Consider the following 26,726-nt stretch of genomic DNA (forward strand, 5'->3'; position numbering starts at 1 on the left):
TCTCCAGGTCTTTCTGAAATCCTCCTGCTGGTCGTTTCTTACAGAACAATAATATTCCATCACATTCATGTACCACAATTTATTCAGCCATTCTCCAATTGATGGGCATCCATTCATTTTCTAGTTTCTGGCCACTACAAAAAGAGGGCGCCACAAACATTCGTGCATATACAATCCCTTTCCCCTCCTCAGTATTTCTTTGGGATATAAGCCCAGGAGTAGCACTGCTGGATCAAAGGGGATGCACAGTTTGACAACTCTTTGGGCATAATTCCAGATTGCTCTCCAGAATGGCTGGATCCATTCACAACTCCACCAACAATGCATCAGTGTCAGATTCAGGGCTGGCAGGATCACCAGATGTTTTTTAGTCCAGGAGAGGAAGTCCAAGCTCAGAGACCTGCTCAGGATCATGTCACATCACAGTCAGGACTAGAATCCAGGGCTTCTCTGCAGCACTTTGCCATGATTCCAGGGAGGCGATGGTGGTTCAGGAGTTTTCCGAGGCTTGGCCAGCCTCACTTCCCAACTGTTCTTGTAATAAATGTCCTGTAATATGAATTGAACCAGACTTTGGGTTGGAGAGCTCGTGTCCTGGCTCCTACATGGATTAACGAGGTGGGAGTTTGGGCCCGCCGCCTGGCCTCTATGGACCTCAGTGTCCGGCTCTAGAATTGAGAATGAGAATACTTGTAGAGCTACATCCGAGAAAGGAAGCAAACAAGTGTTTCTGCGGCGCCGTCTAGCTGCGCGCCAGGCTGAGGGCTGAGGGCTTTGACAAACAGTATCTCACGGTCATCGAAGCTCTTCGAGAGCATCGAGGAAGAGGAAGAGCGCCTTTGTCAAATTCGGAGCAGGGCGTGGGTTGTTGTGGTCACTATCTTGGCGGTCGTCATCATTGTTGTCATTGTCACTGTCATCACTGTCATGTCTGATGTTGTCATTGCTATCATTGTCATTGTTGTCATTGTCATGTCTGATGTTATCACCATTGCTGTCATCATTGTTGTCATTGTCACTGTCATCACTGCCATTGTTGCTGTCATCATTGTTGTCATTGTCACTGTCATTGTCGCCGTCACCCCTGCCATTGTTGTCATCGGCATTTCCTGTGTGGGAAGCTTCTCTTCTTGGAGTCAGGGGCGGCTCTGGACACGGGGGCCGTGGCTCCCTCGGCTGCACCGAGAGCCCATTCAGCCTTTCCAGGAACAGGGGGGGTTCTTCCCGGTCTCCTTTTCTGACACGGTTGCCATCCTGGCAGATTGGGGAGGGGGCGCCACTGAGGTCAGTTGCGTAAATTTTAGCAAAGTAGCCAACAAACACATTGATGCTGTTTGCGTAGAAACTGGACCAAATGGTGATAGGACGGGACAGCATCGGAGTAGGTGGACCGGCTGTAGCAGAAGAGTGGTCATCCGTGGTGCCCCGGGATCTGTGCCCAGGCTTGTGCTGTGAAACTCTTGGATTCAGGCAGTGAGTAGCAGGGAAGGTCTTTTTTCTAGATTTAGCCCAGGTAAGGTGTCTCATGGGCCTTTCCCTCTAGAAACCTGCTGGCCCTGAGTGGAAGGAGGACCCAGAGACGTGGAAGGAGGGCAGGAGGACATAGCCCTGGCACAGGACAATGCATGAACTCCTTTCCTCTCTGCCAGGGCAGGAGTAGTTACAGATGGCCTGAAAGAGATTCAGATGTTCCAACAAGGGAATAGCCACCGTATTCATTGAGGCGCTTGCTAGAGAAGAGGCCCTGGCCCGGGATTAAAAAGCTCCTTTTTACCTCCTTCTCCTCCCTCTCCTCCTCATGGTCTCTGGAGCCTTGGTAGACCACCTCCTGCAGACTGCCCTCCCTGATTCCCCCACGTTTGGGATGGATGGCTTTCTTTTTTTCATAACTTTGTTATCCCATGTATAGCACATGTGTCTGTATATTGTCGCCCACCCCCAATGTTAGCTGCTTGGAAATGGGATTGTTTTTGTTTTTCTCAGCATCCCAAAGGTCTCAATATCCTGGCACAAACTGGGTGCCCGGGTTGCTTGGATTTCCTCTAGGTGACTTTGGCCAAGGTGACTTGGGTAGAAGTTGAGAATTCAGACAGAAAACACTCAAAACTCGCCTTTTCTCCCCCTCCCCTCTCCTTTTGCTTCCCTGCTCATACCATGAATGAGGTCCTGGGTGCTGGGCAATCAGAGACCGATGGGCTGACCCGCCGGGCTCCGTGGCCTTTAGGGGACCCTCTGCACAGTACACGGGATTGAGTCTTCTGTTCTTGCCTTTCCCCTGGGAGGAGGAGGGGATCTGACTGGGGGCTTCTTTCTAAGAACTCTCCCAGCTCGATGGCTGATGGATGCACTCTGCATCCAGTCCCGGCCCGGAGCTGGGAGAAGCCCAAGTGCCAAAGAAGGGGAGCTGGCCTTGTGCCCAGCACTGAGACCCAACTTTCCTGGTCTTGCCATAGATACCCTATGAGGGATCAAGAATTTGGCCGTGGAAAAGTTACTCTTCTGGACAGCGTCTCTCGTGGTGTCATTTTTCCTTTCCCCGGGCAGGGGGAGGCTGGAGAGGGAGGGAGGAAGAGACAGAAATAGAGAGGGAGGGATAGGGAGATAGTGGATCTTCAAATGGGAGAACGGCTCCCAGAGAAGGAAAGGGAAGGGACGGGAGTCCCACAGCCCTGGTTCCGGGGCACTGGCCTTCCCTCCTCCCGCCCCACTCCCTGCAGTCCAGCCTTGCATTCAGCAAGGGCTCTGGCCATGGGGAGGGGAGGCCTAGCCCAATCTTCTGGCTGATCTCATTAGTTTGGAGCAACATAAATTAAACAGGCAACAAGGGCATGGTTTTGCATCAGCAGATATTACCTCATGTCTGCCCTGTTCCTTATGTGTTTAATTCATTCATCCACAAAGTGTGTGTCTGCTCTTCCAGACACTAGTCTCACAGCCCATCCAGAACAAAGAGGTACCGGGGGCCTTGGAGGGGGCAGCCTCTGTGCCCAGGAAGGAGACTTAGAAGGGCTGCCTTGGCTTAGCGGTGCGGTCCCTGACTCCCTCTCCAGCTTTAGGTCCAAGCCCCCAGGGATTGCTTTGGTTCCGACTGCGTCAACAAAACTTCCCTCGTTTCAGTGCGGGGCCTGCTGGCCAGGGGCCGGACGGACCGTCCTTCGCACAAGTCATGAGCCAGAAAAGGGCCGCTCTCCGTGCAGATTGAGCCTAAGCTCTGCCAGGGTGAGCCGGCCAGCCAGTGACTGGTCTGTTCAGGTCAGGGCTTTGCTGAGTATTGGCAGCATCTCTGTGGGCCCCGGGGCCCATGGGAAGAAGGGCGACAAGCAGTCGCTTTGCCATTCAATAGGACTCCTGAGCCAGCAACTTTCCAGGAGGTGAGAGGCGAGAGAACCAGACAAAGCCTGAGGTTACATGTTCCCAGTCTGGAATGATTTTTCAAGTCTGCTGCCTCTGGCTCCAAACAGATCATTTTAGTCATGATGAAATCAGCTCGGAGGCGCTGAGTAACCGCAGCGGGTCACACAGCTGCCAGGTGCTAGACCGAGACCATCCTAAGCAGGGACACTCGTAGCCCCAAGATAGCAGCTCTCTCTTTTTTCGAATGCAGGAAAGATGTCTTTTATATTCTTACAAGAATGGGGGCCTAGGGCAGGAGACGGACCTTTGAAACTCCAAAGGCAGCACTTCTATCCTGAAGCACGGGCCCTGATTCCCCACTAACTGGATGTGCCAGGACTTATATCATCTCTCTTGAAATAAGAGCCTCCCGAGCAGGACGGCTGGAGGTCCCAAAGACTTGGGTGTCCCTTGAGCCTCGACAGACAGGCTCCATGCCTGGTCTAAGAGGACCCAGTGTTCTGCCCTTGTGCAACGATGTTTAAATGTCTAGTAACTGGTGCTCCAGAAAAAAAAGAAAAAAGTATACACAACACGATTTTAGGTTTAATTTGAAATATTAACATTTTCTCCACCATTTGCTTTAGATAATCAATGAAACAAAACAAAGTCCCAATTGGTAACTGGCCAGTTTCTGAGGTGAAAATACTCTCACTGAAAATGTGACCGGCAGCTCTCCCGACCAACCGTGGCCCATCCCACAAGCCCCTGCGTTTAGGGTTAGGCTTCTGACTGGGCCCTGGGGCCTTCACTTTTTCAAATCAGAAACTGAAGATTGACTTGCATGCACCTTCAGCTAGCTTAGCTCCCTTTTGGCTGGGGAAGGAGCCTTATTTCTCTCGAATAAATTTAATCAAATAAACATTGGCAGAGACAGTCCCCGCCCTCCGGACGCTTACAGTCTGTGCAGAAGCCTACAAACAAATGGGAAATCTTTAAGGGAGGGAAGATGTGAGAATGGAGAGGGGTTGGGGAAGGTTCTGGTAAAAGGTGGAATTATAGTAGGAGGAACTAAGCAGGGAGACTGTCCCAGCCACAGAGGATGGCCAGAGAACACTTTTGTTGTTCTGACTCTAGGAGCCCATTTGGGGTTTTCTTGGCAAAGATCCTGGGGTGCCGAACCATTGTCTTCTCCAGTTCATTTTACAGATGAGGAAACTGAGGCAAACAGGGTGAAGTGACTGGGCCAGAGTCACAGAGCTAGGAAGTGGGGGAGGCCAGATCTGAACTCGGAAGTCTTCTCAGCATTGGGCCCGGTGCCCCATCCACTGGTGCTGCCACCTGGAGGGTCTCGCGTGTGGAACGCTCGGAGGCCAGTGTCGCTCCAGATCCGAGGGGAGAAGTGGGAAGTAAGAAGCCTGGAAAGGGAGGAAGGAACTGGCTTCTGAGGGGCTCTGCATGCCCAGCAGGCCATTGTGTATTTGCCCCTCGGGAGACCCAGGAGTTTACTGAAGAAGGCCTAACCAGGCCCCTGCAGAGGTTGCCTGGGCTGGGGTGGGGAGAGCAGGCAGACCCCCAGGAGCTGTTGCAATGCCCAGAGGGGAGGGGAGCTTGCGGCACTGTCGGGACAGGGTCAGGAGAGAAGGGATGGCGCCATGTTGGATCTGGGCCCTGGGTTTGGAGCCCGAGGCTCTGGAGGGAGGTGGCGCCCCCTCTTCCAGCTGGTGTTGGGGGGAGCGGAAGCGAACTACTTCTCTTTCGGATGCGTCTACTGGACTTCCATCTTGAAGGGATTCGAGTTTGAGACTAGCGGTGGTCATGCAGTCTGTGGGAGCTGCTGATGTCACCAAGTGTTAGGCCAGAGAGGATGGCCAGAGCCCTGGGGGAGAAGAGGGAGGGAAAGGGAGAGCAAAGAGGATGGAGGGACGGAGAGGAGGGGAGGGGAGGGGGGAGAGAAGAAAGGGGAGGGGAAGGGGGAGAAGAAAGGGGAGGGGAGGGGGGAGAGAAGAAAGGGGAGGGGAGGGGAGGGGGGAGAGAAGAAAGGGGAGGGGAGGGGAGGGGGAGAGAGAAGAAAGGGGAGGGGAGGGGGGAGAAGAGAAGGGGAGGGGAGGGGGGAGAAGAGAAGGGGAGGGGAGGGGGGAGAGAAGATAGAGGAGGGGAGGGGAGGGGGGAGAGAAGAAAGGGGAGGGGAGGGGGAGAGAGAAGAAAGGGGAGGGGAGGGGAGGGGAGGGGGAGAGAGAAGAAAGGGGAGGGGAGGGGAGAGAGAAGAAAGGGGAGGGGAGGGGAGGGGGAGAGAGAAGAAAGGGGAGGGGAGGGGGGAGAAGAGAAGGGGAGGGGAGGGGGGAGAAGAGAAGGGGAGGGGAGGGGGGAGAGAAGAAAGGGGAGGGGAGGGGAGGGGGAGAGAGAAGAAAGGGGAGGGGAGGGGAGGGGGAGAGAGAAGAAAGGGGAGGGGAGGGGGAGAGAGAAGAAAGGGGAGGGGAGGGGGGAGAGAAGAAAGGGGAGGGGAGGGGAGGGGGGAGAGAAGAAAGGGGAGGGGAGGGGAGGGGGGAGAAGAAGGAGGAGGAGGAGAGGGAGGGAGAGACAGGCAGGAAGGACAGCCGCCCTTGGCTCCAGCTGACCGGGACCCAGCTGCTCTCAGCCCCTTTCCTTCCTCTGCTCCTCCCTTCCCAGCCCAGGGCTCTGCAGTCTCCTCTAAAGTGACAGTCTCCAAAGGTTTAACAGGGAAATGGGGGGGGACGCCCCCAGCCCCTGCCCTGGCCTCCCCAGCCGCCTCTTCACCCCCACGGGAGCGGGGCGCCCCGGGAGGCCGGCCCTGGCGCGGCCCCAGCTCTCGTTAGTTCCCGGCCGAAGGTTAGTCACAGCTCACAGGAGCTTTTCTTCCCGGGACAATCCCCCGCCCTGTGCCCAGTGGCCTCCCTCCCGGCTCGGCCAAGGCGGAAGGCAGCTGAGGCGGCCTCTGCCAGCGCGGCCTCCGGGCCCAGCTCCGGCTCTCCCCGTCCTCCTCTTCATTTGAATACAGGTGCCCGCGAGGCCGCGCAGGCCCGGAGGGAGGAGGGGCCGGCCCTCCCCCCAGTTCGGTGCCCAGTGAAGCCCGGGAAATAGCGCGCCCGAGGCTCCCGGGCCGCGCCGCCCCCTCCCCCTCCCGCTGGCTCTGAGCCCCTCTCTCTGCCCCTCCAGGGTTCCGCCTGGCTCCGGGCTCCGGTGATGGAGCCGTCCCCGACGCCGGGCTCCAGGGCGGCGGGCGCCCACGAGGCCAGGCGAGGCTGAGCCGGGGGCTGGAGGCGGCCCAGCGAGGGGATGGCCAAACCCTTCTTCAGGCTGCAGAAGCTGCTCCGGCGCACCCAGGTCCTGCTCTTCGCCGTCACGGCCGCCTACCTGATGGCGGGAAGCCTCCTGCTCCTGCAGCGATCCCGGCCGCCCGCCCCGGCCCCGGCCGCGGGCCCCGCGGACGGCGGCCCCCGGCCGCTCCTGGGGGGGCCCGAGCCCGGCCCGGGGCCCCGCTGGCTCACGGCCCGCAACTCGGAGCTCCGGCAGCTCCGGCGCCGCAGGTTCCGCCACCTCGGCAGCGACCGGGAAGGAGCCCGGGGCGCGGGGGCCGGCGCACCCCAAGGCCCTGAAGGAGGCCGCCGACAGCCAAGGTAAGTGGGGGAGGCGGCAGCGCGTCTGCGCACCTGCCGGAGAGCTCCGCTCCCAGCGTCCCGCGGGCCAGTCCCCTGGGGAGGGGCGGGGCGGCCAGTCACCCCACTCCAGATGCTCTCGGGACCCCGCTCCCACCGTGGGGGCCCCGCCTCGTGCCCAGCTCGGTTCTCCAGGCTCAGAGAAGGGCTGGCCCAGGCCCGGCGGCCCAGAAGGGAGCGCCTGTCTGCGGGGGTGGGGAGGGGAGCCCTAGGCAGTGACAACCATTTGCCTCACTTTCCTCATCTGTAAAACGGGGGCAGTAGCCGCCCTTCCCTCCCTGGCAGGACCGTGGTGAAGACCCAGGGAGATAGTAGCTGGACAGCGGTTAGCCCAGTGTCTGGCACACAGTAGGTGCTTAATAAGTGCTCGTTTCCTTCCTCCCTCGCCCTCTCCCTGTGGCTCCAGGAAAGCCCTTAGGCTGCCCTGGTGGGGGCCCCTCTGAATTCCCCTCCTTCCCTTGTGCATTTCTGGATGTGGCCCATGGGGGTCTGCGGCAGGCTCCACAGAAGCTGGATTTTAGGGCGGAGACTGGTGGAGGGAGGAGGCCTTTTGCAGAGCCTCCCACCACCCGGGCCCCAGAGTCAGGCCCGCTGGGTCCCATGGCAAGGTCACTTGGGGGGGGAGCCCATGTTGGTGGGGGCCACACAGGGGAGCCACTGAGTCACGAACCCAGGACCTCTTGGGGCCAGGCTGCAGCTGTGGGTGGTCTGGCCCATCTTGGCTTGTGTCCAGTGATGAGATGGGTAGGGAGGACAGGGTGGCCGTGGCGTGGGGGAGGAGGCCGGGGGTAGCTCTCCCTGCTCCAGAGTATTCTGGCCCCAGAGCTCTGGGTGTGGGGCTCAGGGAGGGTCCTCCTGGGCCTGGGCCTGGGGGGAGGGTCAGAGCTCCCCCTGCTCTGCCAGGCTGCTCAGGGTGGCCCGCTGCATTCAGGGGCTCTGGGTGTGGGGCTCAGGGAGGGTCCTCCTGGGCCTGGGCCTGGGGGGAGGGTCAGAGCTCCCCCTGCTCTGCCAGGCTGCTCAGGATGGCCCGCTGCATTCAGGGGCTCTGGGTGTGGGGCTCAGGGAGGGTCCTCCTGGGCCTGGGCCTGGGGGGGGTCAGAGCTCCCCCTGCTCTGCCAGGCTGCTCAGGATGGCCCGCTGCATTCAGGGGCTCTGGGTGTGGGGCTCAGGGAGGGTCCTCCTGGGCCTGGGGGGGGGTCAGAGCTCCCCCTGCTCTGCCAGGCTGCTCAGGGTGGCCCGCTGCATTCAGGGGCTCTGGGTGTGGGTCCTGGCCCAAGACCAGGGAAATAAGCCCACTTAGGCCAGATCACATCCCTCTGGGACCCTCCCGGGGGGCCCCAAGGCCGGACTGCAATTTCCAGAGCTTTATTCTCTGTGAGGCAGGTGGGGAGGAGCGGCCTCAGCCTGGGAACGGCCCTCCCCAGAGAGCGAGCGCCCATGAGAGCCCCATTGTCTGGGGCCGGGGCTCTTTGAAAAGGAATTTACATCTCATTTTTCATGCTTTATTTCGGCCGGGGGAAATGAGGCAGCCGGCCCGGAGCCCCTTGGTCAGCTGTGGGGGCGGGCAGCCGTATTCTCAGGGGTCCCGGACTTTCAGGCCCTGTCAGAGAGGAGGAAAGGGCTCCTGGGGGGGGGGAGACTCAGAGGGGACTGGCACTTCAGGGGAGCGGGAGACACCCCTGGACTTTCCCTCCACCTCAGCCCTGGCAGGCCAACAAGCCTGAATGGGGAGAGGTTTCTCCCCTGGGAGAAGCTGGAGCAGTGGGCCATGTCCTTCTCCAGCTCATCTGACAGATGAGAAAACTGAGGCAAGCATGGCTAAGTGTCTTGCCCGGGGTTACACCGCTAGTGTCTGAGGTTGGAGTTGAACTCAGGGAGATGAGTAAGGTTCTAAGCCCCAAATCCTCAGTTTTCCAGGTCAGATTTTGTTCCTGCTGAGGTTCTGGTTTCCCCCCTTCTGTCTGACACCAGATTGTGGCGGAATATGTCCCCCACCTTAGCTGCCCTTGGTTTGTGTGCTGCACTTGCCCCTCTGAAATCGAAGCCCTTTGTCAGCCCCACCCCTTTCTTCCCCATGGGACTGAGGGCTCCTCATCCCTGCAGGCCGGCCTTCTCCTTGGGATCCGTCCTCTTCTAGGTTCCCAAAGACTAAGTCATTCTTAGCAGCATCTGTCAGGGCCCATCACCTCTGGCAGAGGCCAAGGAGGAAGGAAAGGAAGGAGAAAAAGAAGGAAAAGAAGGAAAAGGGAGGGAAGGAAGGAAGGAAGAAGGGAGGGAGGGAGAGAGGAAGGAAGGAAGGAAGGAAGAAGGGAGGGAGGGAGGGAGGAAGGAAGGAAGGAAGGAAGGAAGGAAGGAAGGAAGGAAGGAAGGAAGGAAGGAAGGAAGGAAGGGAGGAAGAAGGGAGGGAGGAAGGAAATAAGAAAGGAAGGGAGAGAGGAAGGAAGGAAGGAAGGAAGGGAAGGAGGGAGGAAAGAAGGAAGGAAGGGAGGGAGGGAGGGAGGAAGGAAAGAAGGAAGAAGGGAGGAAGGAAAGAAGGAAGGAAGGGAAGGAGGGAGGAAAGAAGGAAGGAAGGGAGGGAGGGAGGGAGGAAGGAAAGAAGGAAGGAAGGGAGGAAGGAAAGAAGGAAGGAAGGGAGGGAGGAAGGAAAGAAGGAAGGAAGGGAGGAAGGAAAGAAGGAAGAAAGAGAGGAAGGGAGGGAGGAAGGGGAGAAATGAGGAAGGAAAAGAGCAAGGGAAAATGGAGGGCAGCCAGACTTTCCTAAAGGTCACACAAATCACCATCTAGATGGGAGCTGCTGCTGCTGCTGGAGTCTCTGTCATGGCTACGGGCAGTAGAGCCCCCAGGGCTGGGGCAGTGACGCCCTGGCCTCATGGAGCACATGTCCGCCGTGGCCAGGAGGTGCTGGGAGCAGGATGGCCACCATCTGTCCCATAAGCACTTCCGCAACTAAAGGCTAGGGATTCACAGGCAAAACCCAGCGCCTGCTGTGGAGGAGCTGTCCAGCTAGAGGATGCAGGGCAGGGAAAGGAGGAGACATTTGTATGTCCTCACTATGTTTCAGGACTATGCTATGTGTATAGGATGGCCCCTTAGGGGGTGCCCGGGAAGCCAGGTCTAGAGTTCAGATCGGGGTTCAAATGCAGCCTCACACACTGACTAGTGTGACCCTGGGCAAGTCACTTCACCCTGTTTGCTTCCGTTTCCTCCTCTGTCAAATAAGGGCCCTGGAGAAGGAAATGGTAAACCACTTCAGTATCTTTGCCAAGAAAACTCCAAAATGGGATCCTGAAAAGTGGGATATGACAGAAATGATTGAACAGCAGGAGCCCTTTCCCGTTCTGAGTGTCCGGGAACTCCTGGGGAGTGGGATGCCTGTGAGGGCCCCTCCCCGTCTGGCTACAGACCACTGATCTTATCCGCCAGAGCTCAGGCTGTGCCGGGGGAGCATGAGCCCCGGCCAGGACTTCCTCGAGGATCCCCCTCAGACAGAGACGGGGACTCTCCGGAGCCTGGTGGAGGCCGCCCGGGTGAGGGCAGGAGGGTGGAAGAGGTACCTCACCGAGGGCAGGGCTCTCCCTGAACTGGAGGGCAGGGGCCATTACATTGTGGTAGGGATTGGGTGAATACAGAATAATTTCAGAATGGAGCGGGGCTTGGGAACTGGAGGGGGCTCAGGAGCGAGGGGGGCTGGGGGGGGGCTCGGGAGCCGGAGGGGGGCTCGGGAGCCAGAGGGGGCTTAGGAGCGAGGGGCCTCGGGAGCCGGAGGGGGCCTTGGGAGCCAGAGGGGGCTCAGGAGCGAGGGGGGGCTCAGGAGCGAGGGGGCCTCGGGAGCCAGAGGGGGCCTTGGGAGCCGGAGGGGGGCTCGGGAGCCGGAGCTAGTGACAGGCAAAGGGGAAAGCGAGAGGCGTTGGGGTCGCCGCCAGGAACGGTCGGAAGGACGGGGAGTCTGGAAAGGTCTTGGAGGACCCCGGAGGCCGGCTTCGAAGGCCAGGACACAGCAGGAGGAGAGAGGCCGCTGACTCGGGACTTGTCGTTGGCGGGGAGCCGCTGGGCTCCGCCGCCCCTGCCGGCCTCCAGAAGCGGCCCTCAAACAAGACAGAAGGCGCCAAGTCAAGGTCCAGAGTCCTCTGCGAGGGGAGCTGGCCAGGGCTCTCACTCCCAGGATGGCATGGGATGATGGCACGGGCCGGCTCCCCGAGCAGGGTCCGCGCATCTGCACGAAGGGGGTGCCGGGTCTCTGCAGCTCAGCCGGACTTCGGGACTTCAAGCCTGCGCCGGAGTAAGCGGACGCCCAGGATTCCGGGGCCGGAGAGATGGCTTCCCGGCCCGCCTCCTGCCTCCTCCACGCGGCTCTTGACTCCATTTCCCAGATGAGGAAACTGAGCCGGCAGAGTCCGGGGGCGGCACGCACGTGGGAGGGCTGGGAAGGGCTCCTCCACCGGGGGGATTTTAGCAATCAGGGCCGAGATCGGGAGGTCGCAGCCGGCCCCACAGAGGGGGGGAAGCCGGCGGCCTTCTGCGAGAGCTGGGGCTGCCCGAGATGGGGGCGGGTCAAGTCGTCCAGCCAATCAGAGACAAGGTGCTGGACAGAAGGCCCGGGCCCTCCAGGAGGGGAGGGGTCCGAGGGGATTAGGGGAGGGGGGGGGGACGAGGAGATGGTGCGGCAGGAGGCTAGGAGCAGCAGAGACTGGGGCGTCTCTGGGAGCCCCCTCCCTCCTACGGGAAAGCGGCGGGGAGGGGGAGGGCCTGGGAGGGAGGGGGAGGGCCTGGGAGGGCGGGAGCGGGCGGGAGCCGGGCCAGCGGGAGGACTCGAGCTCAGCCGAGGGGGGGAGGCTGAAACTTGGCGGGGGAGAACGCCGGGTCTCCCGGGGGGCCAGATGGGGAGGGAGGAGAAGGCGCCAGGAGTGGCCGGGAGGGCGGAAGCCGGGCCAGAGCAGCGAGTCTCAGGTCCCGGACACCGAGGCTGAGGCCGCTTTGGGGGGGGAGGTGCGGGGGGGGGGGGGGGGGGAGGGAGGGGGGAAGGGCGTCTGTCTGGCCTGCAGGGTGGGCGGGAGGTGGGACCGAAGGCAGCGGAAGCCGGGCGGCTTGTGGTGCGCTGGGCCTTTTTCAACCCGGACACAGGGAACTGGGCCCAGCGGATGCTGTGGTAGTTATTAGTTAGCATTTATGTAGCGCCTACTGTGTGCCAGACACTGTGGCTCTCAGTGTGTCACAGTAAGGGTCTCATTGGATTCTGGGAGGGAGGTCCTACGGTCAGCCTGATCGCACAAAGGAGGAAACTGAGGCAAATTGAGCTGACTTCTTCAAGCTAGTAAGTGTCTGAGTCTGGATTTGAACTCAGGTCCTCCGGACTCCAGGCCGAGCACTCCACCCCCGCAGCCCCGACAGAGCGCGCTGGACACACGCTCCAGGCTCCCTGGAGCCTCGTGGGCTGGTGGCCTCCCTGAAACCAAGCTTGGGAGCAATAACGGCGGGGACCTCACAGGCCGGAGGGAGTGGAGGGAGCTCTTGGGGCGAAGGCAGGGCTGCACGCACTCGGCTCTTTGGCTGCCCTTGTCCCTCGGCCGGATGCCTTCTAACCCTGGCTGCTCTTAGACTTCAGCGCCCCCCCCTCGCCCCCAGCCCCCACACCCCTCCCCACATCTTCTCCCGCCATCATCCTTCCTCCCCTCGGCCCCATCGCCGCCGCCACGCTGACCGTCCCCAGGACCACGCTCTGACCCCTGCGCTCGGGACGGCCTGCCTGGCTCACATCGGGGTGTGTGGGAAGGGGGAGGCCCCGGGGCCCGACGTCTGTCCCAGGTCGGGCGACGGCAGCTGCGGCCTGTGTCTTCTCCGCCCTGTCAGGATGGGCTCATTCTTCTCTCTCCGAGGGAGTCAGGGGGGCCCTGATGGCCTTCTCCTGGGGGGGGGCAGCTCTCCGCACTGGGGCTTGACTGGCAGAGCAGCCCTCCTGACCCCTGCCCAGGGGCACGCGGGAGCCTTCTGTGGCCTTGGGGGACGTCTCCGTCCCCGCACACTCGGGCCTGCCTGCTGGACAGATTGTGGGTGGGGCCGCCCGCTGAGACTTCACCTCCGATTGATCCGCCGGAGCGGACGAGAGCCGGAGTCCGGCGGCCGCCCAGAGATGACCCACAGACGAGGATGGAGCCGAGCAGGAGCGTGCAGACAAAGCTGGCCTTTCTCTAGTGCCAGGCAGCCCGCCATCTTCCTGAAAGGGAGGCTCGGAGGGGAGGCCGGCTTCATGACTCCCTGGAAGGTGGCCACTGCGGGCCGGGAGGCCCTTCCCACAGAGCTGCACTTCCTAATGACAGAGGTCTTCAGGGACGCACCGATGTTTCCCTCCTGGGGAATGCCCTTGTCCCTGCGTGGCCATCTGGATGGTCCAGGAGCTGCCCCAGCCATCTGTGGGAAGGTCCAGCCCCACGTGGCAGCTGAGTCCCAGCACTCCCTCCGGGCAGCCCGCCTGAAGCCTTCCAAGGCCTGGGACCAGGGCCCTGCCCCAGCAGCAGCCGTTGGGCCCCCTGCGAGAAGAGGAGCTCGGCCAGAGATCGGTCGTTCTGCGCGATGGCAGAATCCCGGAGGCTGGAGGGGCCTTCGAGGCTGGCCGGTCCAAGCGCTTGGCCGAGAAGCTGAGCCGTGGCCACCTGAACTATGGCTAGCTGGCCCTGGAGGACGTCTGTCCACTTTGGCTTTCCAGCGGCCGAGTCCCTTGGAGGCCGGCGCACACAGCTGCCTCCTCCGTGCCCACGGGTGTCGTGCCCAGTCTGGCTGCCCTCACGGGACTGAGCGCCAGACCCTCTGCCCTTCCCACCCAGTTACCCCTTCCAGTCTCCTGGTTCTGCCGCTTCTGGCTGGTCAGCACCGGTTCCATCTCCTCCCAGCGACTACCCTTGACACATGACCACAGAACTCCTCCCCCTTCCCACCTCTCCCCCTTTTCTCCTCCCTGGCCTGAGACCTTTAGTTCTTCCAGTGCTCCATGTAGCGCCCAGGCCAGAGCCCCCACCGTGCACGTGGAGCTCATCACTGCCCTCCCCAACGTTTTGGAGTTTTCTGAATGTAATGTGGTTTTCCAGGTGTAAACTAACCCCACTCCTGGGCCATACGATTCTCTGAAAGTCGCCTCAGCTGTCGACCAATTGATCTACCTTTATTAAGCACCACATATGTACCAGGCACCGAGCTGAGTGCTGAGGAGGGCGGTTCCTGTCCTTAAGGGGCGTACGTCTAGGAGAAGAGACACGGAACTTGCTGTGGCTGTCACCTTCCTCCCTTTCCCGCTCTCTGGAGCTGGAGTCTTCTCCAGATCTAGGGCCCATTTGACAAGCGGGCCATTTGTGCCGGTGGCTGTGGGAACGCTTGGGGGACTGCCAAGATTTCCCAGCTCCCTCTGCTCCCCGGCAGGACTCTTGTGGGCGGCAGCCCCTCTCGGTAGATGGTCTCTGGCTCTAGCCCTCAGATTCCCAGGAAAATCCCCTTTCATCTCGCTTCCCGCCGGCCCCAACCTCCCAAGGAGAGGAAGAAGAAAGGCTTCCCTGGAGAAATGATGGGAAAGCATGGGTGCGGGCCAGCGCCCAGTCCCATTCACCCCCACTGAGATTTAACCTTCCCAAAGTGGGCAGAGTGGACCCGAGGAAGGGGGGTGGCCAGAACTGCCCCTCCCAGCGGAGCACTCGCCCTGTCCCCGGGAGGCCGGAATCCGGCTCCTTTGAGGTCCCGTCGCTGGCGAAAACTTCCGCCGGGCGCCCGGATGCTTCCCCAAACACCCCGGCCCATCTTTGGGGAGTCGTCTCAACAAGCAAAATAGTTGCTTCCTGGAGGAACCATTTATTTTAAAGCAACCATTTCCAGGATCCGTCAGCTGCTCGCCGGAGTTCCTTCTTGGGCTGTTAAGGGCTAGACGTTTTCCAACATTTCCTCCCTTTCCTCTCCTGAGCAGAAGCCACCCCATGGGGAGCACTCGCCAACGGGGCGCTCCGGGTGGCCACGCCCCCTAGAAAAGCCGGGGCCGCCCCTGGGGGATGGAAGCGGGCATTCAGGGGATGGAAGCGGGCATTCGGGGGATGGAAGCGGGCATTCTGAGGATTAGGGCTGGGAGACTGAGCGGCAAGGTGCCCTGGGACTGCTTTCCAGCTTGACTCCCCCCCCCTAAACAACAAGAGATGGGCTGGGTGCCAAAAGGGCCCTTCCTCAAAAAGGCGAGAACTCACTTCCTCAAAAAGGGGAGAGCTCACTTCCCAGGGGCAGCTTGTCTCCACCGCAGCCCCCCCTTCGCCCTGAGGGCTTTAGTTTAAAGTTCAGAAGAAGCAAGTCTGAGGGAAAGTGATCTCCCCAAGTCCCGGCGGCCCAGGCTGCTCCCTGGCAGTGGGCCCATGGCAGAATGACAGCCTGGGGGGGGTGGACCCCGGGCACTGCCTGCTCCCACCCCCGTGGAAGTCAAGCCACTTCTGCCCTATTGGGAGGAGCCGCTTTGCTGGGGAACCCCAGGGGGACACGGGTTCGAATTCTGTAATTACACACCGTGGACGGTTCTCGCCAATCCCTGTGGTGTTTGGGGACCCTTGAGGGTCTGCGCCATCACCTTCCAGCCCTGTGCTGGGACGGGCAGCCTGACGGGACGCTAAGGATTCTGGGGCAGCTGGGCTGGGGGCCAGAGTGGGCGCAGGTATCAGGGCCAGGGCGCAGACTCCACAGAGTGGGCTCCTGGCCTCTCTAGCCTGGAAAAATGCAGAGGGATGGTGTCCCCAGGAAGCCCCCAAAGCCAGACAGAGCTGGGAAGGGGGAGCCTGTGAGGAGGCAACGGCCAGAGAAAGGCCCTGACCTCAGGCACTGTGTCTCCTGTCCTCCTGCCCCCTCCCCACAGCCTCACCCCCTTCCCACCCCCTCCTCAGTCTCTCCTGCCCCCCCCAGCAGACTCGGCTCACTCCCCAGGTAGGCCCCCCCGCCCCTCCTCCGAGGGGCTCTCCCTGATCTCTCTCCCCTCCTCACAGGCTCCTACATGGGCTGCTTCGTTGACAGTGTCCAGGACAGGACTCTGAAGGGAGCTGTGTTCTATGACTTGAGGAAGATGACGGTGGCTAACTGTCAGGAAGCCTGTGCTGAGCGGTGAGTGGGGGGGGCTGCCAGGGAGAGGTGCAGGCAGCAGGAGCCGCCCCCCCCGTCCCCCCACCCCGGCCATCTCTCCTGGGCCTGAGAGTCAGAGGGAACAGTAGCCCCAAGTATGGCCTGGAGGAAGGGGTCGGTCAGCATGAGGCACGTGCCTGGGCTTCAGTGTCCATGCATGTGTCCGTGGGGCTGTGAGTGGACGCCATCTGGCCAGGCCTTGAGCTCCGGGCGTGCCCCAGGGGTCTCCTTCTGAGGGCTGACCTCTCCTGTTCAGCCTGACCCTGCCTCCCGGCATCCCCCCCAGCCCTGCCCCTGACTCTGCTGGGAGCCTTTCCAAGAAGGCCCACCATGATCGTCTATGGGGCTGTCCCCCCGGCTCCACAAAGCCCCCCTGACCGGCCCGTCTGTCCCCCAGGTCCTACATCTACGCAGGCCTCCAGTACGGCACCGAGTGCTACTGTGGGAACCGGCTCCCCAAGAGGAGCTCCAAGGCGGAGGAGTGCAACCGGGAGTGTCGCGGGGAGAAGGGCTCCATCTGCGGGGGGCTCAACCGGCTCTCCATCTACCACGTCGGGGGGCTCTCGCTCAGCTCCGCCAAACGTAAGTGCAGGGGCCTGTCGAGCCCAGAGAGCCTCTTGTGTGCCCAGCCCTAACTGGTCTGCCAGTGAGGGGATGGAAGAGGAGGAGGAGGAGGAGGTCAGGGAGGAAGAGGAAGGAGGTCTAGCTCTGTCTGCTCCCCATCTCAGCTGGCACGGTCTAGCCCTGGACCAGGTGCCACGACTGTCATGGCCAGAGAGGCCTGATGCAGGGGCTGGGATCCAAGCTGGGCTTTGTGTGAGGGGCAGGCCAGAAGCTGGCCCCCTCAGAAAGAGGGAAGTGGCTGCCGAGGCTCCTGCCTCCCTGCCTCCCGTCCTTCCCTGGGCCTCAACAGTGAGCCCTTCATCCTTCAGCCTCCATCCTGAGGGGTTCTGGGGACTGGACTGGACATGAGCCAGCGGGGGCCTGTGTCCGAGACACGGCCGGGGAAGGCTGGCGCTGCCTCTCCCGTCCAGGGCACGTGTGGGAGTTTGCCCAGGGTGCCCGTGTTCCGTTTGTGGGCTGCACAGCAGGAAGCTGGGCTCTGGCGGCAAGGCGATCCCCTCCGGAGGGCCGACTGTGCCCCCTCTGAGCCGGAATCCCGCCCCTGCGGCCTCAGAGGCAAAGCCTGAGCTCGGTTAAGGGGGCCGGCCGGCCCCTCCTGCTTTCGGATCTGTGGGCTCCCTCGCTCACCCCGGCGAGCTTTGATCAGCAGATAAAGGCCTAGAACCCGCAGCTGCCGGGCGCGTATTAAACGCCAGCTGGGCGTCGGGCTCTGGATGACAGGGCTCCCTCAAGGAGCTTCCACTTTAACTGCAGCCAACCACCGTGTGCGAGCAGCACAGGCCAAAGCAGAGAGGAACCACCGAGGCAGGGACCAAGAGCTGCCCGAGAAAGGGGACGGTCCTCTTCGTGTCCCCACGTGGCAGAGTTAGCAGCTAGCAAATATTCGTTCACTCGTTCATTCATTCACCCAAGCATTCATTCACTCATTAATTCACTCATCCACTCACTCAATCATCCACTCACTAACTCACTCATCCATTCATCTATTCACTCGCTTACTCATCCCTTCCTTCCAGGGTTCTCTCCGTCAAGCTCCAGAGAAGCAGGGCCAGGGAGGACCTGGAGTTAAATCCTAGTCCTGCCACTTATTAGCCACGTGACCGAGCCCACACTGTTCATCTCTGTTCTTATGGGTACACAGGAGGCAGCTGGACTCAGTAGCTCGAAGGTCCCTCCTGGCCAGAACAGAATCCCTGAGCATAGGGACCCTTGTCCCACAGGCATGGCTGCCCCTGGGCCATCGGGGTCTGCAGCCCATGTTTGCAGGGGGGAGAAGGGGGGGAAGGGCTCCTTCCTTGGGAGCTGTCCAGCCTGTCTTGTGAAGGCCCGGGAGCTGTCCAGCCTGTCCTGTGGGGGCTTGGGAGCTGTCCAGCCTCTCCTGTGGAGGCCAGGGAGCTGTCCAATCTGTTCTGTGGGGGCCCAGGATCTTTCCAACCTGTGGGGGCTTGGGAGCTGTCCAGCCTGTCCTGTGGAGGCCAGGGAGCTGTCCAGCCTGTCCTGTGGAGGCCAGGGAGCTGTCCAGTCTGTCCAGCGGAGGTCTAGGAGCTATCCAGCCTGTCCTGTGAAGCCCCGGGAGCTGTTCTGTGGGGGGGCCGGGAGCTGTCCAGCGGAGGTCTGGGAGCTGTCCAGCCTGCCCCAGAACAATGGGCTTTCAAGCACAGCTTTGCTGGTATCCAGCTGTGGGGGACAGTTTAGCCCTTCACCAGGACTCCCTCTTGCCCAGCCTCGAGCAGGGGGGTCTGATCAGAACAGAACTGCTGAGTGAGATGTGGCACAGAGACCCAAGGGGCTCCCGAGGGGCTGCCTGCAGCCCTGGCATGAGCAGGAGCACAGATATCCAGCCAGTCATTAAATCCAAGGAAGCCGGAGCCGTGTGGGAATCAGCAAAGGCTTTAGGAGGAAGGCTGGCCCCTGAGCTGCATAGTAAAGGAAGGGGGAAGACAGAGACAGAGAAAGGAGAGAGACATAGAGATAAGACACACAGGAAAACAAAGAAGGAGAAAGGGAGGGAGGGAGGGAATGAAAGAGGGCAGAGAGAGGAGAGAAAGAGGGAAGGAGAGAAGAGAAGGAGAGGGAGGATAAAGGGAGGGAGGAGGAGAGAGAATGAAAATGGGAAAAGGAAAAAGGGAGGGACCCTGTGGTGCTGGGTGTTCTGGTCTGACGCCCCTTCCATGGATCTGGAACTAGGATGGCGCAGCTGACTAATTTGACCCAATACAACATGGAGGGCACCCTAAATGCAGCCTCGTGGGGGGCAGTGGCACAGCCCACCGGAGCAGGGCAGAGGTACTGCCAGGATGGCAGATATGGCTCCACTTTCTCAATCCCGTTCTCTTGGCTCGCCTCCTACCTGGACCATTGGCCATGGACGTCTCCTTGGGCGTCTCCTTGGGCCCTCCAGGCCCGGCTCTCTCTTTCCTCACCTGGGGACTCCAGCTGTGTTGGGGGTCACCTCCCCACTCTCACCCCATCCTGGCCATCCAGATGTTTCATCTGGGTGGGAAATGAGCCAGGCTGGGATCTTCTTTGTGGCAGCTCCCTCTCCTCCTCCACGTTCCCCCACCCCAGCACCACCCTCACGGCTCTAAGGAAAACCTTGTTGCTGTCCCCGCAGGAAGGACGGTCACCTACCGGGGATGTTTCCGAGTGCCCAGGAACCTCACTGACACCTTGGCCAACTCCTTAACCCAGCCCAACCTGACTGTGGAGATGTGCTCACAGCTTTGCTCCAATAAAGTAAGAGCATCCCATGTTCCTCAGCCTTCCTCTCCCTCCTCCTCCTCTCCTCCTCCCCTTCTGCCTCCTCCTCCTGCTGCTGCCGTCCACACTCCCAGTGCACAGAGAGGGGAGAGGGCAGCCACTCTCAGCATTGAGGAAGGGGCTTAAGGAAAAGAAATGAGGCACTTGGGAGTGCTGTGTAGACACACTAGATCCTCATCTCTCCCAGGGAGTGTCCAGCTCCTCTAGGCTCAGCATCCATGTTTTAACTGCTTCTTTCCAGCTGAGGGCTGGGCTGGGCAGCCCATGGACAGGGGCTCAGATGTTGGCTTGTGGGGCAGCAGATGGCCAAGGCTGTTAGAGCTGACCTATAATTAACCTGATTCTGCTTCCGCGGATGGTTTTTTCCGACCCTCTCAACGACCCCTATGGATCAGAGCTGTCCCCTCGGCTCGGAGCTCACAATCTGTGATCCTGCAGCAGGGGGATTTCTATCCCACAGACATCCAAAGATTGGGACAACCCCCCCCGCTGGCTGGGCCCATCAGAGCCGGGGTCTTAAGACTCCCCCTGTCTCTTGGTTGGGAAGGACTGTCTTTGTGGTGCTTTGGGGGGGGTTCAAAAATGAACTATAAATACTTGTTTAGGACTTTTCTCTCCCTTTATCTTCTTTTCTTCTAATCCCCTTCCCCCCTTTTGCCTCCTATTTCACTGTTGAGTGAAATGTATATTTGTATCTACTCTCTCTGTGTCTTCCTTTTCTTTTATCTACAGAGCATATGCATGGGTAATTTTTCCAACATTGACCCTTGGGAGATCTTTTGTTCCAAATTTTCCCCACCTTCCCCCCCCCCACCTCCCCCCAGCTGACAAGTAGTCCAATTCGTGTTAAATATGTTAAAACACATGGTAAATGCAATATATGTATACATAGCTATATAGTTATCTTGCACACAAAAAAAATCAGATCAAGAAAGAAGAAAAAAAATGAGAAAAAGTGCAAGCAAACAACAACAAAAAGAGTGAAAATGCTATGTTGTGCGCACTCAGTCCCCACAGTCCTCTCCGGGTGCAGATGGCTCTCTCCATCACAAGATCATTGGAACTGGTCTGAATCATCTCATTGTTGAAAAGAGCCACATCCGTCAGAATTGATCTTCGTATAATATTGATGTTGTTGTGTACAGCGAGCTCCTGGTTCTGCTCATTTCCCTCCGCATCAGTTCCTGTCAGTCTCTCCAGGCCTCTCTGTCTTCATCCTGCTGGTCGTTTCTTACAGAACAATAATATTCCATAGCCTTCATATCCCCTCACTTATTCTCCAGCTGATGGGCATCTCCTCAGTGTCCAGTTTCTTGCCACTACAAAAAGGGCTGCCACAAACACTTTTGCACATCTGGGTCTCTTTCCCTCCTTTAAGTCTTTTTGGGATGCAGGTCCAGTAGAAACTCTGCTGGGTCAAAGGGTATGCATAGTTTGATAACTTTTTGAGCATAGTAATGCTGGAACCGTTCAAAATTCCACCAACAGTGTCCCAGTTTTCCCACATCCCCTCCAACTTTGGTGATTATCATTTCCTGTCATCTCTCTGCCTCTTTCCTTCTCTGTCTGTCTTGTCTCTCTCTCTTTCTTCCCTTCTTTCTCTCTCCATCCCTTTCTTCTTCCCTTCCTCTCTTTCTCCCACTTTTTTCTGTCTCTGTCTCTTTCCCCCTCTCTCTCTTTTTGTCTGTCTCTCTTGGTGTCTGTGTTTGTCTTTCTGTCTCTGTTTCTGTCTCTCTGTCTTTCTGTCTGTCTATTTGCCCATATATCTCTCTCTTTGTCTGCCTCTGTGTCTGTTTCTGTCTTTCTGTCTCTCTCTGGCTGTCTCTCTGTGTCTCTTTTTTTATCTATCTTTCTCTCTCTCTCTCTCTTTCTCTCTCTCTTTCTCTCTCTCTCTCTTTCTCTCTCTCTCTCTCTCTCTCCCTCCCCCCCCCCTCTCTCTCTCTCTCTCTCTCTCTCTTCTCTCTCTCTCTCTTTCTCTCTGTCTCTGTCTCTCTCCATCTCTCTCTTTTTCTGTCTATCTGTCTCTGGTTTTCTCTCTCTGTCTGTCTCTGTCTCTGTCTCTGTCTCTCTCCATCTCTCTCTTTTTCTATCTCTGTCTCTGTTTTTCTCTCTCTCTGTGCCTCTGTCCATCTCTCTCTCTTTTTCTGTCTATCTGTCTCTGGTTTTCTCTCTCTCTCTGTCTCTGTGTCTGTCTCTCTGTCTCTCTTTGTCTCTCTGCCTGTCTCTGTCCATCTCTGTCTGTCTGCCTGTCTCTCACTCTCTCCGTGTTCTTCCTTCTTTCTGTTCAGACGTGAGACATAGAGACAATCTGCTCCTCCCACCCCATGCTCCTTTGTATAGATGTCTACTTTTGGACCCTATAGATGTCTACTTTTGGACCCCGACTAGGTGAGATAATTGTCCCGTAACTTTCTTTTCCCTTCCCCCTCTCCAGCCCCAGTGGATTCTTCTTCCCTTCCTTTTGCATTTTTTTCTTAAGACCATCGGGATGTTAGCCAAGCACTCTGAGGTCCTGGCCAAATGGACTCCCCTTGCCGTCCTAGTTGATGTTGGGGATCCAAGGGGACACACGTGGCCTCTCCCCAGATGTGAATGGCAGCAGTTTTTCCCTCGTTAGTCCTTCACCATTGTCCATCCATGTCGATGGTTCCGTGGTTCTCGTGCCTCCCTCTTGCTCAGGGCTCTGCAAGCTTGAGCTGGGCTGGGCAAGAGCGGACCTTTCACTAGTGGAAACTTGACTCCGAACAGCAGAATAATGAGCCCTCCTTGGTCTGAGCCCCCGCCTCGGTCATTTAGTGCGCTGGACTAGAGGCTGGCAGTGAGACTCCATGCGGCTGAGCCGGCTTTCTCCAAGCACGGGTTGAACTCTAACCTTAACTGTGCCCTAGGCTTCCCAACCAGGGATCCCTCTGAAGCCCAGGAAAGCAGGGCTATTTATCTCATCTTATCTTCTGCCTTTTGATACAAAAGGGATGAGTTCCTCACCCTCAGCCCCCACTGACAGCCCTTCTTGCCTAGCTTTCTAGCTCCTACTTATAGCAATTACTGGAAATTAGGGTTAGTGAACTGACCCTTCTGTGCCTCCCCTAAAATCCCCGAGTGCTCTCCCCAAAACTCACTTCTCCAGGGCCCATCTGCTTGAGGACGTTGGGCGACCCTAGTGGGCTTCACGGCCCTTGAGTGCAGGAACTCCCTCCTTTCCTTTGAGTTAATATGGGGAAAGTGCTTTCCCAGAGGCTGGGGCACAGCGGGCCTCTGTAAATGCTCATTCCGGGTCTCACTGTTGTGCCGCTATTGACCATAACACCCTTTCCTCGTCTGTCTTTTTGGACTTTACAAATGTTTGTTGCCTTCTCTGAGACCCACATTGCAACGCGCACTTTTTGGCGTACTATGAAGCGTACTAGAACGTGCTCCGTCCCCTCGTGTTCATTCTATGTGTGTGTCTTTGGGTTTGTTGTATGCCGGAAGGGCTTTGTTTTTGTTTTCTTCTTTATTCCTCGATTTTCTTTCTTGTTGGAGAAATTCGTGCCTTCGCTTTTAGGGTGGTAATGGAGTTTTCTTTGTTTTCTTCCACTTCTGTATGGGGGAAGGGAAAGAAATAAGGGCAGACCTGGAGAACAGAGAGAGACGAAGGGAGCGGCGGTCATGATAAAAGAGGAGTGATGGGGGGGATGATGCTGGATAGAAGGGAAATGATAGACAGGAGGTCAGAGAGAGGACGCTCGCAGGTCTGGCTCATGGGGCAGCACTTCTGGGCCATGCTCAGGCCTAGGGCATGGCCATCCCCACGTGTGACCGGGGCAGAGGGAAGGGAAGCCCGGCCACCTCCCAGGTACTCTTTCTGGATGCGCCTGGGTTTGCAAGGCACTTTCCATACACCCGTTGCTGTCAGAGGGCAGGCTATCCATTTTACAAATGAGGAAACCGAAGCTCAAAGAGGCTCTTGCACGGCAGGTGTCCGTGTTAGAGCTGACTCCAAGTCAAGGCAGCCAGGCGGCCTGGCGGATAGAGCCTAGACTTTGAGTCGTGGAGGCCTGGGTTCAAATCCTGCCTCATAACTCCCTGGTGGTGACGCTTAGCAAGTCAGTCAAACGGTCTGTGCCTCAGTTTCCCCATTTGTAAAACTGGGGTAACAACAGCACCTGCCTTTCATGTAAAGGGCTGTCCTGTAAATGATGGCTATAATATTAATAGGATTCATATGCATGTAAATATATTATATATTAATTAGTATATTAATATGAATATATATTAATAGAATTAATGTATATTAATAGGATTTATATATATTAATTACAGTGCCAGCCGTGGGGAGCCTAGCCTTCCTTCTGCTAGACCGCCGTTCCTCTCAAAGGCGGCTTGATTCTGCCCCCTGAGCCTCGGCGCCGGGCCAGGCCCCTGAGGGACCCACCCCTCGCTTCTGGCCTTTGACAGTCGAGGCTGACAAACGAACGAGCACAAAGGCTCGTCTGAACCCATGCGGCAGACGGGGGCCGGCGGGCTCCCCCCAACGGCCTCGGATGGCGGGAGAATTTCTCTCCGCACAGACGGCCCGCTGATCCAAGGCTTCTGATTGAAGCTCCGCTCACGTAGCGCCTGCCTGCCTGAGAAATGACCAGCGGGTCTTTGGGGATGGAATCAAATTGAAGCAATCTCTCGTATTTATAAACCTTTCATTCTCCCTTTTACAAACCGAGGCCGGCCCCTCCTGGAGCTGGTCGGAGCCTCCTGCGGCGGGGGGTGCTCCGGGACACGGGGGGCTCCCGGAGGCGAGTGCCTTGGGGGCGACCTCCTCCCCCTGCTCTGCTGCAGGGGTCCCGGGCAAGGCCCAGGCTTCTGTAGGCTGCGCAGGAATAGTCCGTGCCCAGCCCCGGCGGGCGCCTCACCCAGCTGCTCGGCCCCGGCCTCCTGCGGGCGCGCCCTTAGCGGCCCCCGGTGAAAAGATCCCAGGAGTCCCTAAGATGTCAGAACTGGCCGTGGGAGGCTGGCCCTCCCGTTGCCTCCTCACCCTTCCTGCCCCACGTATGGCCATTGTAGTGCTGACCCGCCAGTGCTCAGGCCCGTGGCGGCCCTTGTCCCACCCTTACTCTTGGCCATGGCTAATGGAAAGGCCCCCATGCAAAAAGGGGGAAATGCTTCCTCTGCCCCCCAGACCAACCTCTGCTGGTGTCTCCAGGTGGTCTCTGTTGGGTGGGCAGTGGCTTTGGGGGGTACAAGTTATCAGACCCATTTTAGAGATGGGTAACCTGAGGCCCCGAGAAGTGCCGTGGACGGCCCGGAGACACACAATCGGTTATCGTGGCTCCAGCTTTGGCCCTCCTGCGCCAGCCTCTGCGGGAAGCCGGTAGCTGGCAGGGACGCCATCTCTGCATCTGTCCACACACCCTCTTTGTCCGTTTGCTCTGACAGGAGTTCCCGCTGGCCGTGATCAGGGGCCCCGAGTGCTTTTGTGGCTACCCCACCCCGAAGTTCAGCCTGCATGATGCGGTGGACAGCTCTCTGTGCTCCTGGGGCCCTGAGACCCCGGGCTGGGGGGATTACTGTGTGGTCTACCAGACGCCCATCCAAGGTGAGTTTGGGGCCCCGGCAGGGGACACTGCCTCCGTGCCATCTCCGAGGGCGGGGCGCCCTGAGGCGGACAGTCTGGCGCTGGGGGAGAGTTTGGAACTTTGGGGAATTTGGGATATGGGGAGAGGTGGGGAAAGTACTTCAGTGCCCAGAGGGCAGCTCCGAGGAGGCCCGAGCTGGCCTTGGCCCCAAAGGGGCACTGACCTGGAACAGGAGGGAGCACTGGTGGGCACGGCTGTGCCCTCTGCCTCTCAGGGAGGCTGTGGAAGTGATCCTGAGCCTCCCTCAGCCCTCTAGGCTGATGGTCTCACCACTGTGGCCCCGCCACGCTGGCTGGCAGAGAAGGTGGCCTGGGCAGAGGGCGGGTCCGAAAGGGGCCGGCCAGTGGCCGTCTGGGAGCGTTCGGGGCTTGCTGCTCCTTCATGCTCGTGGATGTTCCTGTCCCCCCAGGGCGTCCTCCCTGCCTTTTGGGTGCTCCCCCAAGCAGGATCTGGGAACCTGAAGGGAGCCCCAGGAAGACAAGGTGTCTGTGTCCTGCCCATGGAAGTGGGGCTTGGCCCGCAGGCCAGGGCTGCCCCCCCAGTCTTCCAGAGGAGGCCGTGGCCCCTCAGGGAATCCGGGCAGGGCCCAGACTGGCTGCAGGGCTCGGCCTCAGCCTCAGGCCCGGGCCTTTTCTACCCGACACTGCCTCTCGTAATCGTTTACTAACGCCGGCCCACCGGGCAGAGGCAGCCCCGCTCGCCAGGACCACGCGTGGACGGTCTCAGCCGAGAGTCAGGCAGAAGGCTCCGGTCCTCGGGGGAGCAGCGAAGGGTGCTCTGGCCCCTCCGTAAAAGCATTTCCGCAGATAAGGTCCCCGTCCGCTGGGTCCGATCTCGGACCACTGCCCGGGCCGGGGGCTTTCCTTCCCGGGGCTTTGGTAGCTGTGGCCATGATCCCAGCCGCCCCCGCGACGGCTTCGAGGACGCCATTCCCAGGGCTCTCGGATGAATGGCGCTGGGGCTGGTGGGACGCCCTGCTTCCCTTCTTGGTGACTGTGGGGGTTAAGGTGGGAGCGAGGCTGGGGTCTGCAGGCCCTCCCGCTCTCAGAGTGCTGGGTCGCTGGGGTGAGGACTCCGTCACTCCCTTCGTTGGTGGGAGCGAGGCTGGGGTCCGCAGGGCCTCCTGCTCCCTGGGCTCCGAGACCGTGCGGGGTCTGCAGGGCACAATCCCTTCAGCGGTAGAGACCCCTCTGGCTCCTGCTTGTTACTCCGTCCCCTCCCTGGACTCTGCAGCTCATTCGGCGCCTGCGAGAGCAGAGACCAGCTCCTTTCACGCTGGAGTGGCCCTGACTGGCCGGTTCCTGCTGGGTCAGCCCTGGGCTGGTGCTTTCCTTTCACAGTCAAGCTGCTGAGTGCTCCAGCGGAGGGAGATTCCACACTGGGAGTCCCCCCCGAGGCACCAGCAGGTGGGCACCAGGAGGCCAGTGGTCCTCTGCCCCTCTCCCCCGCTCCGACTCGCCTGCAGCCAAAAGCTCTGAGAAGGCTGCCAGGGTCTTGGGCACGCTGATCTGGGGTCCCGAGGCTGGAGTCGGCCCTGGGCTCTGCCCCCCCCCAGCCGCTGCTGAGTGACGGCCGCCCCCCTCCTCCTTTTCCT

General features: G+C 59.4%; 1 protein-coding gene across 1 annotated transcript in view; it reads left to right on the forward strand.

The window, feature by feature from the left end:
- WSCD1 (WSC domain containing 1) overlaps positions 1-26,726 on the forward strand; it is a 46,716-nt gene that overhangs the window by 4,654 nt on the left and 15,336 nt on the right. The window contains 6 exon segments of the mRNA XM_074297709.1: positions 6,511-6,935; positions 6,937-6,971; positions 16,004-16,118; positions 16,534-16,718; positions 19,375-19,496; positions 24,933-25,092. Coding sequence (XP_074153810.1) covers positions 6,631-6,935; positions 6,937-6,971; positions 16,004-16,118; positions 16,534-16,718; positions 19,375-19,496; positions 24,933-25,092 — 922 coding nt within the window. The 5' untranslated portion in view covers positions 6,511-6,630.

The sequence above is a fragment of the Sminthopsis crassicaudata genome, chromosome 3, assembly GCF_048593235.1.
Source record: "Sminthopsis crassicaudata isolate SCR6 chromosome 3, ASM4859323v1, whole genome shotgun sequence".
In the NCBI taxonomy this organism is placed as follows: domain Eukaryota; kingdom Metazoa; phylum Chordata; class Mammalia; order Dasyuromorphia; family Dasyuridae; genus Sminthopsis; species Sminthopsis crassicaudata.